Here is a 14,154-nt window from a genome sequence, read left to right as displayed (position 1 = left end):
AGACAGGAGAAGCTGATCAACCGCAACTTTGTGATTAAAAAACAACCCGTATAGAATGTCGGAAAAAATCATAAAAAAGTCCGTTTTAGAAATATAAGTACAATATCTGCCTCTGAGATGTATTGAAGTAAAAAGTACAATATGCACTTAAAGTAAAGTATCTCAAAATTGTACTTAAATACAGAACTTGACTGAATGCAAAAGACAAATTAAGTTTAAAGTTTCTTTGTTTTTATTCTGTTGAGGATTTGTTCACTTTGTTCCGGCTCTAAAAGAGTCTGCAGAGAGGACGACTGTATGAAATACAAATAACACGATACTAAACGTTTCTCAGGGTCACAGCAGCTGAATATTTTATTATTGATTTCGTTGATTCATTTTCTACATTAAAATCTGTGTGTTGGAGTAGAAATACATTTACAGACAAATAGAAAAAAACCCATCGATCATAATGTGAAGAATCAATGTTTACACCGTAAATCACCAATAATACAGATTTGTTACATTAAATGAAAGCGTCTCTCTGTAGAAAATCAAGTGTTTGTTCTACTCAGTGTGATTGACAGGAGAGATGATCAGAGGAGCAGAGTTTTTACCACCATCATTATTACATGGACAAAAGAATGGGTAGAGTTTCTCAGTGAAGCAGCAGCCAGTAAAGGAGTAGATAAGAGCTGCAGACTCAACGTCATAGAAGGAGACCAGACCCTCCTCATAGTCCACAAACACCCCCACCTTCTGAGGCCGAGACTTCAGAGAGAGAAGGACTGGAGGGTCAGCACAAGCTATGTACACATTCTCATTCCTCAACCATATCGTCCAGTAACCATTCTGAGGAGTCTGTGTGACTTTACCCTTCCTGTTGATCAACTCTCTGGCCACTCCTAACTCCCAGTGAGTCTTCCCTTTAACCTGAACCTCGTAGTAAAACCTTCCTGAAGAGAAACTCTGCTTTGCTAACACATTAACATAAGTATCAAATCTCTCTGGATTGTCTGGGAGATTCTTCTTTACATCACCAAGTTTAACTTGTTTTCCATCATCAGACAGGATGAGAGCAGGATGTGCTGTATCAGCATCAAGTGTCACATCCACTGCAGACTGCTGGACCCTCTTCAGCTCGGCCTCAGTGAGCAGCTTCTTCATCTGTTTACTGAGCGTCTCCTCCAGCTGATTCACAGCTCTCACCACAGTCCCCTCATGTGAAGGTGGACTGACTCGGACTCCTGTCCAGTCCTTGGTGGGTGGAGCAGTGTTCAGGGTCCTGAAGCTCTGGAGGAGGTGGAGGTGGTCTTCAGAGCAGGAGAGCTGCTCCACCTCAGTGCTTCTCTTCTTCAGCTCAGAGATTTCCTGTTCCAGCTCTTTGATGAAGCCTTCAGCCTGTTTCTCTGTCTTTCTCTGCTTCTCTTTGATGGTGTCGATGAGCTCGGCCTGGCTTCTCTCAACAGACTCCTTCAGAGCGGTGAAGACCTGAACACCTTCTGCTATCTCTCTGTCTGCATCTTCCTCACTGAGCTCCACTGAGTGTTTCATCTCCTGAATCTTCACTCGTCTCTTCTGGATCATCTGCTGGATTTCAGTCTCAGTCTTCCCCAGCTCTGCTTTCTTTCCTTCATATTCTTCTTCCAGAGGAACAACATCATGTGTCTTGTGGTCTGAATAAGTGCAGAGCATGCAGACACACATCTGGTCGGTCTTACAGAACAGGTCCAGCTGTTTATCGTGCTTCGTACACATCCTGCCTTCCAGGTTCTCCACAGGGTCGATCAGCTGATGTCTTTTCAGACGTGACATTGTCAGATGAGGCTCCAGGTGAGTCTCACAGTAGGAGACCAGACACACCAGGCAGGACTTCAGGGCCTTCAGTTTGGTTCCAGTGCAGACGTCACAGGGAACTTCTCCTGGTTTGGCGGCTTGTTGCTCTGAGCTGCTGCTGCTGGCTTTCTGTTGAGCCGACTGTCTGAACTGAGCAGCCATCTCAGAGATGAAAGTGTTGACCTGCAGCTCAGGTCTGGTGTAGAAGAGCTTTTTACAGTTGGGACACTGATAGGGGACATTAACGTTCCAGTGTTGAGTGATGCAGGCGTTACAGAAGTTGTGTCCACATGGTATGGTGACTGGATCAGTGAACACATCCAGACAGATGGAGCACAGAAACTGATCTTCAGTCAGCAGACAGCTGGCAGCAGACATATCTACACTCTGAAGACAAGTGTGAAAAAACAAAACTGTTATTACATCTTTAGCAGCAGCAACAGCGTGTCAGGTATTGTTTTCACACTGTGGGTCTCTGTGTGTGTGCCATCATCGTAAACCTACTGTAGAGGAACCACTACAGAAGAGGGTTTGAGTACTTTAGAAAGGTGATCACAAAATATAATTTAAAAACACAGAGTGATCCGCCATCACTGTCACATCACATGTTCAATAATAATACTGCTACCCTGCTGCTAATATATTGTTGTTAGAGTGAATTTATATAATTTACAAGGAGCCTAAACATTTTTAATTCCACTTTTATATTGAACATATTATTTACTGTGACATGTTTGGACCTCAGTTTGAGTTTGAGTTGAACTTCCTGTCTGAGTCGAGCTGAAGTGTTTGAGTTGAAACAGTAAATATTATCAGCTGAACTTCCTCACAAAGACAGACAGCAGGAACTACAGAGACAGAGACGTTTAGAGGAAAGGCTTTGAAGTTCAAGGATATTTACCAAAGTACACAACAGTTATGTAACTTATAAAACATCAACGTTGTTCCTCTATACTCAATAAATACATCCACACATTAAATCAGATGCTGTTCTGTGTTTGGACAATCCAAAGGGAGTAGCAGCTAGGCTAGTTAGCTTCTAGCAGGCCTAGCTTATCTGCTGCTACTTCGTTCTTTGGTGTGGATCCTGGTTTGAACTCACTTTTGACCAGATATTGAGTTTCTCTGTAGAACAGCGTACTCACCAGAGTTAGTCAGAGACTCTGTTGTTGAGAAGAAGCTGCTGGATTCAGTTGAATGTTTCTTTAGAGAGAAACAGAGAGACTTGTCTCGACCGCGGCTCTGCTGTCGCTCAGACTAACTTTCACTTTCACTTCAGGAGAAGTGACTCAGCAGCTCTCCTCGTTCACAGTTGCTGCTCCTCTCAGTGAAGCTCTGTGAACGAGCTTTTACTGCCTCTTTGAGGAACATTCAAACATGAGTTTGACTTTTTCCTTATTCCCTTTTCCTTGTTTTTGTGTGTGTTTTAAACGTTAAATCTGAAATACTGTATGTTTTTTTATTTACACATTTTAAAGGTTTATGTGTATTTTTTAAACATTCTATTGGTGCTGTCTTGGCGAGATTAAATCTCGATATTTACCTGGTTAAATAAAGGTAAAAATCACACGATAGTATGTCGAAAAAAATCATAGTATAGTATGTCGAAAAAATCATAGTATAGCATGTCGAAAAAGTCACAGTATAGCATGTCGAAAAAGTCACAGTATAGCATGTCGAAAAAATCATGGAATAGTATGTCGAAAAAAATCATAGTATAGCATGTCGAAAAAATCATAGTATAGTATGTCGAAAAAGTCACAGTATAGCATGTCGAAAAAGTCACAGTATAGCATGTCGAAAAAATCATGGAATAGTATGTCGAAAAAAATCATAGTATAGCATGTCGAAAAAAGTCATAGTATGTCGAAAAAAGTCATAGTATATCATGTCGAAAAAAGTCATAGTATAGCATGTCGAAAAAAGTCATAGTATGTCGAAAAAAGTCATAGTATATCATGTCGAAAAAAGTCACAGTATAGCATGTCGAAAAAATCATGGAATAGTATGTCGAAAAAAATCATAGTATAGCATGTCGAAAAAGTCATAGTATGTCGAAAAAAATCATAGTATAGCATGTCGAAAAAAGTCATAGTATGTCAAAAAAAGTCATAATATAGTATGTCGAAAAAGTCATAGTATAGTATGTCGAAAAAATCATCGTATAGTATGTCGAAAAAATCATAGTATAGCATGTGGAAAAAATCATAGCATAGCATGTCGAAAAAATCATAGTATAGTATGTCGAAAAAATCATGGAATAGTATGTCGAAAAAAGTCATAGTATAGCATGTCGAAAAAAGTCATAGTATGTCGAAAAAAATCATAGTATAGTATGTCGAAAAAATCATCGTATAGTATGTCGAAAAAATCATAGTATAGCATGTGGAAAAAATCATGTCGAAAAAATCATAATATAGTATGTCGAAAAAATCATAGTATAGCATGTAGAAAAGTCACAGTATAGCATGTCGAAAAAGTCACAGTATAGCATGTCGAAAAAATCATGGAATAGTATGTCGAAAAAAATCATAGTATAGCATGTCGAAAAAAGTCAGTATGTCGAAAAAAGTCTAAATATAGCATGTCGAAAAAAATCATAGTATAGTATGTCGAAAAAATCATCATATAGTATGTCGAAAAAATCATAGTGTAGTATGTCGAAAAAATCATCATATAGTATGTCGAAAAAATCATAGTATAGCATGTCGAAAAAAATCATAGTATATATTGTGTCGAAAAAATAATAGTATAGTATGTCGAAAAAAGTCATAATATCGCATGCCGAAAAAAAATCATCGTATAGTATGTCGAAAAAATCATCGTATAGTATGTCGAAAAAAGTCATAGTATAGCATGTCGAAAAAATCATCATATAGTATGTCGAAAAAATCATAGTGTAGTATGTCGAAAAAATCATCATATAGTATGTCGAAAAAATCATAGTATAGCATGTCGAAAAAAATCATAGTATATATTGTGTCGAAAAAATAATAGTATAGTATGTCGAAAAAAGTCATAATATCGCATGCCGAAAAAAAATCATCGTATAGTATGTCGAAAAAATCATCGTATAGTATGTCGAAAAAAGTCATAATATCGCATGCGGAAAAAAAATCATCGTATAGTATGTCGAAAAAATCACAGTATAGCGTGTCGAAAAAATCATCGTATAACATGTCGAAAAAAGTTACAGTATAGTATGTCGAAAAAGTCATAATATAGTATGTCGAAAAAAGTCATAGTATAGTATGTTGAAAAAATAATCGTATAGTATGTCGAAAAAAGTCATAGTATAGCATGTCGAAAAAATCATAGTGTAGGATGTTGAAATACTGTACGTTTTTTTATTTACACATTTTAAAGGTTTATGTGTATTTTTTAAACATTCTATTGCTGCTGTCTTGGCTAGATTCATTTACCTGGTTAGATAATAACAACAATTTGCTGCAGTTATAAAGCTGTGTGTTTATCCATTTTATATGTGACTTTTTATGACATTGATATGGGATTTGTATGACTTTTTTAAATGAATTTTTATGCCACATGATTTTCATTTTTTACACCTTTTTACAGCTGACGTCATCACAAATATGCGTGAGCATGTTGGCAACGGAAGTGATGTTTTACCCCCAGCCGGTTAGCAAGCTTTAAACATTAAATTAAAAACTATTAGCAGCATCTAAATGTCTGGTTTCTGCATGCTCAGTTATCAGTCGATAATCCAACAGCAGACTCGAGTTCTACTGAATTCTGAGACAGGATCGCGATCGTTTCAGGGCAACAGGTGTTTCAGTTGAATGAGTGACCGTGCTAGATTGAGACTTCCTGCCGAATGTGCCCGTAGTTGCTCGTAGTACAATAAATACAACCTGAGCCGTCTTGAAATGAATGTAGACGGTCCCGGATTTCAAGTCTTTGTTTTCCGACATCATATGTTTCGGTGGTTAATGCTCTTGCATAGCTTGACAACTCTTGCACTCCGCCGTACTTCTGTTGCCAAACTGCGTGCACACTGGCGTGGGACTGCAACGTTTTTATTTTCCTACAGCTGAGCATGTGCCCAGCAGTGCCTCAGCTCACAGGTTAAAGTATTTATGAAGAGTTTGAAGAAATCCAGAGCGTCACTGTGTTTTTCATGACTTTCCCTCTGCAGAAATCTACCGCATCGTGTCGCAGAAGCAGATAGCGGACCGATCTGCTCACGATGAGTCTCCGGGCAACAACGTGGTGGACATAAGTGTCCCCCCGACCACTGACGGACAGAAAGGCAACAAGCTCCAGTGCTGCCAGAGCCTGTGACGCTCACCGCCACGACCCCCGACCTCCACCTATCCACCTCGACATCACATCACCTGTGCACTTTCTGTTCCTGTTGCTCCTAGAATTCTGTTTTATACAGAACCTTTGAACTCACTCGTGCTCTTCTCTTGTTTTGCCATGAATTAAAACGTTAAGAAGCCTTTATGTCACTCGGTCCGTGGAGTCACTGCAGGAACGGGGCCGTCGTCTCTGTCTGAATGAAGCCTGAGAAACTAAGTTTGATTGAACTGAAACTCTGTGGTGTACAGGAAGGTTGTGAAAACATTTCAATGGTCACCACTAGATGGTGCTGTGTAAATAAACTACAGGCAGTTACTCCAGCCTGGTGAAGCAGTGTTGTGCGTTTTACAGCGTGGTTCCTCCAACTTCATTCTGTCATCAGATAAGTTATCATGCCAAAAATGTCCTCTTTAGGTATTTATTGGAGAATATTTGGCTTAAGCTGTCATTGTTTTACTTTACATTTAAAAACTGTATAAATTTCCAATAAAATTCTTGACAAAAGTAAACTGTTGATTTGATTTTCTTATTGAAAAGAAATTAATACTACATTAAGTTACTTGTTAATTATCAACTACCCAATATAGTATTTGTGTATAGTATTTGTGTCTCACTACAACCTGAAGCTTAAAATGTTATTTTCAAACTTTGTCATAAAAAGTACAAAAAAGTCCAGTATAGTAAATCATATGAAGTCATGTTCTAAAACTTAATTGCAATCGCCACATACATGGAATTAGATCTCTGCATTTAAGCGATCCGAAGCAGGTTTAGAGCGGTGGGTTGTGGAGCTGCTCGAGGTTCAGTGTCTTGCTCATGGACACTTGGACACGCAGACAGGAGAAGCTGATCAACCGCAACTTTGTGATTAAAAAACAACCCGTATGTCATAAATGTCATAAAAGTCAAAGTATAGAATGTCGGAAAAAATCAAAAGTCAGTTTTAAAAATATAAGTACAATATCTGCCTCTGAGATGTATTGAAGTAAAAAGTACAATATGTACCTCTGAGATGTAGTACAGTAAAAAGTAGCAAAGTGCAAATACACAGTCTCAAAATTGTGCTTAAATACAGAACTTGACAAAATGTAAAAGACAAATTAAGTTGAAAGTTTCTTTGTTTTTATTCTGTTGAGGATTTGTTCACTTTGTTCCGGCTCTAAAAGAGTCTGCAGAGAGGACGACTGTATGAAATACAAATAACACGATACTAAACGTTTCTCAGGGTCACAGCAGCTGAATATTTTATTATTAGATTTTGTTGATTCATTTTCTACATTCAAATCTGTGTGTTGGAGTAGAAATACATTTACAGACAAATAGAAAAAACCCATCGATCACAATGTGAAGAATCAATAATGTTTACACCGTAAATCACCAATAATACAGATGTGTTACATTAAATGAAAGCGTCTCTCTGTAGAAGATCAAGTGTTTGTTCTACTCAGTGTGATTGACAGGAGAGATGATCAGAGGAGCAGAGTTTTTACCACCATCATTAAGACATGGATTAAAGAGTGGGTAGAGTTTCTCAGTGAAGCAGCAGCCAGTAAAGGAGTAGATAAGAGCTGCAGACTCAACGTCATAGAAGGAGACCAGACCCTCCTCATAGTCCACAAACACCCCCACCTTCTGAGGCCGAGACTTCAGAGAGAGAAGGACTGGAAGGCCAGCACAAGCTCTGTACTCATTCTCATTCCTCAACATTATCGTCCAGTTACCATTCTGAGGAGTCGGTGTGATGCTTCCCTTCCTGTTGATCGACTCTCTGGCCACTCCTAAAGTCCACTTAGGTTTCCCTTTAACCTGAACCTCGTAGTAAAACCTTCCTGAAGAGAAACTCTGCTTTGCTAAAACATTAACACAAGTATCAAATCTCTCTGGATTGTCTGGGAGATTCTTCTTTACATCACCAAGTTTAACTTGTTTTCCATCATCAGACAGGATGAGTTTGGGATGTGCTGTATCAGCATCAAGTGTCACATCCACTGCAGACTGCTGGACCCTCTTCAGCTCGGCCTCAGTGAGCAGCTTCTTCATGTGTTGACTGAGCGTCTCCTCCAGCTGATTCACAGCTCTCACCACAGTCCCCTCATGTGAAGGTGGACTGACTCGGACTCCTGTCCAGTCCTTGGTGGGTGGAGCAGTGTTCAGGGTCCTGAAGCTCTGGAGGAGGTGGAGGTGGTCTTCAGAGCAGGAGAGCTGCTCCACCTCAGTGCTTCTCTTCTTCAGCTCAGAGATTTCCTGTTCCAGCTCTTTGATGAAGCCTTCAGCCTGTTTCTCTGTCTTTCTCTGCTTCTCTTTGATGGTGTCGATGAGCTCGGCCTGGCTTCTCTCAACAGACTCCTTCAGAGCGGTGAAGACCTGAACACCTTCTGCTATCTCTCTGTCTGCATCTTCCTCACTGAGCTCCACTGAGTGTTTCATCTCCTGAATCTTCACTCGTCTCTTCTGGATCATCTGCTGGATTTCAGTCTCAGTCTTCCCCAGCTCTGCTTTCTTTCCTTCATATTCTTCTTCCAGAGGAACAACATCATGTGTCTTGTGGTCTGAATAAGTGCAGAGCATGCAGACACACATCTGGTCGGTCTTACAGAACAGGTCCAGCTGTTTATCGTGCTTCGTACACATCCTGCCTTCCAGGTTCTCCACAGGGTCGATCAGCTGATGTCTTTTCAGACCTGACGTTGTCAGATGAGGCTCCAGGTGAGTCTCACAGTAGGAGACCAGACACACCAGGCAGGACTTCAGGGCCTTCAGTTTGGTTCCAGTGCAGATGTCACAGGGAACTTCTCCTGGTTTGGCGGCTTGTTGCTCTGAGCTGCTGCTGCTGGCTTTCTGTTGAGCCGACTGTCTGAACTGAGCAGCCATCTCAGAGATGAACGTGTTGACCTGCAGCTCAGGTCTGGTGTAGAAGAGCTTTTTACAGTTGGGACACTGACACTGGACATTAACGTTCCAGTGTTGAGTGATGCAGGCGTTACAGAAGTTGTGTCCACATGGTATGGTGACTGGATCAGTGAACACATCCAGACAGATGGAGCACAGAAACTGATCTTCAGTCAGCAGACAGCTGGCAGCAGACATATCTACACTCTGAAGACAAGTGTGAAAAAACAAAACTGTTATTACATCTTTAGCACCAGCAACAGCGTGTCAGGTATTGTTTTCACACTGTGGGTCTCTGTGTGTGTGCCATCATCGTAAACCTACTGTAGAGGAACCACCACAGAAGAGGGTTTGAGTACTTTAGAAAGGTGATCACAAAATATAATTTAAAAACACAGAGTGCTCCATTACTGTCACATCACATATTCAATAATAATACTGCTACCCTGCTGCTAATATATTGTTATTAGAGTGAATTTATATAATTTGTAAGGAGCCTAAACATTTTTAATTCCACTTTTATATTGAACATACTATTTACTGTGACATGTTTGGACCTCAGTTTGAGTTTGAGTTGAACTTCCTGTCTGAGTCGAGCTGAAGTGTTTGAGTTGAAACACAGTAAATATTATCAGCTGAACGTCCTCACAAAGACAGACAGCAGGAACTAACGTAACGATGGCCTGCCTCGGTCGGCGCTAGCTGCTATTGGCCTGTCTCGAACGATTCCGTCGTGACGCCCTTTCCGGTCATTACGCTGTCATTTTCTTCGGCGATCGCCAACCATACGTAAATAATATTAATTCATACATATCAAATAATCTATGTGTCAAATTTCATGAATATATATGGACGTTTATATGTCTAAATACTATAGGAAAGTGACTTTGATGAGAGAAAGCAGAAAGAACAGCTCAAACGGAAATTAAGGAGCTTTTATTGCATCATTTGGAGTTGTTGAAGCGTGATATCTTATTGTGAAGGACAGAACTACGGTCCCGGATGTGTTGACAGCATTGATGGTCATTTTTGCGACCCTGGAACAAGCGAATATCCCCGAAAAACCAGCAGCAGCCAGTGTTTACAACGAGGATAGAAGTTTGTACGGATTAGGCCAAGAGCAGTGCACGGCTAATTCACCCGTGTTAGCATCGTTTTAACGACTCTGGTAAAGGCAAAGCTAACTAATAATTACAACAATATTTCGTTTGAAAGGTACGAAGTTTAACTTCAGTTTAACACCATTAAATCAACTGAAAACATTACACGATCATTTTTATCAACATTGTAAGTGAATTGCATTGAAACATTAGCTAAAAACTGTCCGGTTTGGGGTACAACTCCGTTACAGAGACAGAGACGTTTAGAGGAAAGGGTTTGAAGTTCAAGGATATTTACCAAAGTACACAACAGTTATGTACGTTATAAAACATAAACGTTGTTCCTCTATACTCAATAAATACATCCACACATTAAATCAGATGCTGTTCTGTGTTTGGACAATCCAAAGGGAGTAGCAGCTAGGCTAGTTAGCTTCTAGCAGGCCTAGCTTATCTGCTGCTACTTCGTTCTTTGGTGTGGATCCTGGTTTGAACTCACTTTTGACCAGATATTGAGTTTCTCTGTAGAACAGCGTACTCACCAGAGTTAGTCAGAGACTCTGTTGTTGAGAAGAAGCTGCTGGATTCAGTTGAATGTTTCTTTAGAGAGAAACAGAGAGACTTGTCTCGACCGCGGCTCTGCTGTCGCTCAGACTAACTTTCACTTTCACTTCAGGAGAAGTGACTCAGCAGCTCTCCTCGTTCACAGTTGCTGCTCCTCTCAGTGAAGCTCTGTGAACGAGCTTTTAATGCCTCTTTGAGGAACACCCGATATTCAAACATGAGTTTGACTTTTTCCTTTTTCCCTTTTCCTTGTTTTTGTGTGTGTTTTAAACGTTAAATCTGAAATACTGTATGTTTTTTTATTTACACATTTTAAAGGTTTATGTGTATTTTTTAAACATTATATTGCTGCTGTCTTGGCGAGATTAAATCTCGATATTTACCTGGTTAAATAAAGGTAAAAATCACACGATAGTATGTCGAAAAAAATCATAGTATAGTATGTCGAAAAAATCATAGTATAGCATGTCGAAAAAGTCACAGTATAGCATGTCGAAAAAGTCACAGTATAGCATGTCGAAAAAATCATGGAATAGTATGTCGAAAAAAATCATAGTATAGCATGTCGAAAAAAGTCATAGTATGTCGAAAAAAGTCATAGTATATCATGTCGAAAAAAGTCATAGTATGTCGAAAAAAGTCATAATATAGTATGTCGAAAAAAGTCATAGTATAGTATGTCGAAAAAAGTCATAGTATAGTATGTCGAAAAAATCATCGTATAGTATGTCGAAAAAATCATAGTATAGCATGTCAAAAAAATCATAGTATAGTATGTCGAAAAAAATCATAGTATAGTATGTCGAAAAAATCATCGTATAGTATGTCGAAAAAATCATAGCATAGCATGTCAAAAAAATCATAGTATAGTATGTCGAAAAAAATCATAGTATGTCGAAAAAAGTCATAGTATAGCATGTCGAAAAAAGTCATAGTATGTCGAAAAAAGTCATAGTATAGCATGTCGAAAAAAGTCATAGTATGTCAAAAAAGTCATAGTATAGCATGTCGAAAAAAGTCATAGTATGTCGAAAAAAGTCATAGTATAGTATGTCGAAAAAAGTCATAGTATGTCGAAAAAAGTCATAGTATAGCATGTCGAAAAAGTCATAGTATGTCAAAAAAAGTCATAGTATAGCATGTCGAAAAAAGTCATAGTATGTCGAAAAAAGTCATAATATAGTATGTCGAAAAAAGTCATAGTATAGTATGTCGAAAAAAATCATAGTATAGCATGTCGAAAAAAGTCATAGTATGTCGAAAAAAGTCATAGTATAGCATGTCGAAAAAAGTCATAGTATGTCGAAAAAAGTCATAATATAGTATGTCGAAAAAAGTCATAGTATGGTATGTCGAAAAAAATCATAGTATAGCATGTGGAAAAAATCATAGCATAGCATGTCGAAAAAATCATAGTATAGTATGTCGAAAAAATCATAGTATAGCATGTCGAAAAAGTCACAGTATAGCATGTTGAAAAAAGTCATATGTCGAAAAAAGTCATAATATAGTATGTCGAAAAAAGTCATAGTATAGTATGTCGAAAAAATCATGGAATAGTATGTCGAAAAAAATCATAGTATAGCATGTCGAAAAAAGTCATAGTATGTCGAAAAAAGTCATAATATAGTATGTCGAAAAAGTCATAGTATAGTATGTCGAAAAAATCATGGAATAGTATGTCGAAAAAAATCATAGTATAGCATGTCGAAAAAAGTCATAGTATGTCGAAAAAAGTCATAGTATAGCATGTCGAAAAAAGTCATAGTATGTCGAAAAAAGTCATAGTATAGCATGTCGAAAAAAGTCATAGTATGTCAAAAAAAGTCATAGTATAGCATGTCGAAAAAAGTCATAGCATGTCGAAAAAAGTCATAGTATGTCGAAAAAAGTCATAGTATAGTATGTCGAAAAAAGTCATAGTATAGTATGTCGAAAAAATCATCGTATAGTATGTCGAAAAAATCATAGTATAGCATGTGGAAAAAATCATAGCATAGTATGTCGAAAAAATCATAGTATAGTATGTCGAAAAAATCATCGTATAGCATGTCGAAAAAGTCACAGTATAGCATGTCGAAAAAGTCACAGTATAGCATGTCGAAAAAATCATGGAATAGTATGTCGAAAAAAATCATAGTATAGCATGTCGAAAAAGTCCGTATGTCGAAAAAAGTCAAAATATAGCATGTCGAAAAAATCATGGAATAGTATGTCGAAAAAAATCATAGTATAGCATGTCGAAAAAAGTCATCATATAGTATGTCGAAAAAATCATAGTGTAGTATGTCGAAAAAAACACAGTATAGCATGTCGAAAAAAATCATAGTATATATTGTGTCGAAAAAAATCATACTATAGGATGTCGAAAAAAATCATAGTAGTGTGTCGAAAAAATAATAGTATAGTATGTCGGAAAAAGTCATATCGCATGCCGAAAAAAAATCATCGTATAGTATGTCGAAAAAAGTCATAGTATAGCATGTCAAAAAAAGTTACAGTATAGTATGTCGAAAAAGTCATAATATAGTATGTTGAAAAAATCATAGTGTAGTATGTCGAAAAAATCATCGTATAGCATGTCGAAAAAAGTCATAGTATAGTATGTCAAAAAAAGTTACAGTATAGTATGTCGAAAAAGTCATAATATAGTATGTTGAAAAAATCATAGTGTAGTATGTCGAAAAAATCATCGTATAGCATGTCGAAAAAAATCATCGTATAGTGTCGAAGAAAATCATAGTATCGTGTCGAAAAAAGTCATAGTACAGCATGAGGAGGCACAAAATTGTGAAACGGCACATAGGGATCATCATCAACACAATCATGTAAACAAAAAAACTAAATCACCTGAATTCACCTTCACCCATAATTTATCACGTTTTATTTGCTTTGCAAACACTTCGCGCGGATTGCAGGTCCCAGTATTTTGGTGAAGACATCTTTCGTTTTTTTTTTCCACAGCACACCATAAACATTGTGGCATTTTAAAAATGTGAGTACTAAAGAATTGCAACATGAATTACAAATAATACATATCAACATACCCACCCTCCCAAAAACAGACAGATTACAAAAAATGTTAAGACAACATAACACAACAGACGTAACATTTACAGAGAAAGCAATGATTTAAAATCCCTTTCTGGATTTTGAAATGTAACTATGTGTACAAAGTATTACATCATGGTTAAAGAGTAATAACACTTAGAAACTCTTTGGATATGAGGATCTGCAGGGAGCCACAGAAGCAGTGTTGCATACTTTGTAGGCAACGTTGTAGAAAAGCTATAAAATGAACCGTCATAGCGGTCAGACATCTTCTGCATCAACCTAAACTCAGTTGTTTGTCTTTACATTGCCTCAAATAATCAGTGCCCCAATAGATCCGATACTTGGTGTAAAGCCTCGTTTGTGACGGTAAACACACGGCTGATCAAATGACTCATAAGCTTGTAAGGCC

General features: G+C 38.0%; 2 protein-coding genes across 2 annotated transcripts; both read right to left on the bottom strand.

Annotated features, from left to right (window-relative positions):
- Positions 1 to 446: 446 nt before the first annotated feature.
- LOC306776690 (E3 ubiquitin-protein ligase TRIM21-like) lies at positions 447 to 3,078 on the bottom strand. Its single transcript, XM_079267477.1, has 2 exons — positions 2,961 to 3,078; positions 447 to 2,202 (listed from the first exon to the last, which is right to left on the bottom strand). Exon 2 carries the CDS (start codon positions 2,191 to 2,193, stop codon positions 547 to 549), a length of 1,647 nt encoding a protein of 548 aa, XP_079123603.1. The 5' UTR covers positions 2,194 to 2,202; positions 2,961 to 3,078; the 3' UTR covers positions 447 to 546.
- Positions 3,079 to 7,382: 4,304 nt separating this feature from the next.
- LOC306776691 (E3 ubiquitin-protein ligase TRIM21-like) lies at positions 7,383 to 9,225 on the bottom strand (the record flags this gene model as incomplete). Its single annotated transcript, XM_079267478.1, has 1 exon — positions 7,383 to 9,225. The coding sequence occupies one exon, from the start codon at positions 9,223 to 9,225 to the stop codon at positions 7,579 to 7,581; it is 1,647 nt and encodes a 548-aa protein (XP_079123604.1). The 3' UTR covers positions 7,383 to 7,578.
- Between the last annotated feature and the right edge of the window lie 4,929 nt (positions 9,226 to 14,154).

Source organism: Melanostigma gelatinosum (assembly GCF_949748355.1).
Source record: "Melanostigma gelatinosum genome assembly, chromosome: 4".
NCBI classification, from domain to species: Eukaryota; Metazoa; Chordata; class Actinopteri; order Perciformes; family Zoarcidae; genus Melanostigma; species Melanostigma gelatinosum.
Note: the sequence above shows the minus strand (reverse complement) of the source record. Positions and strands in the feature narration are given on the sequence as shown.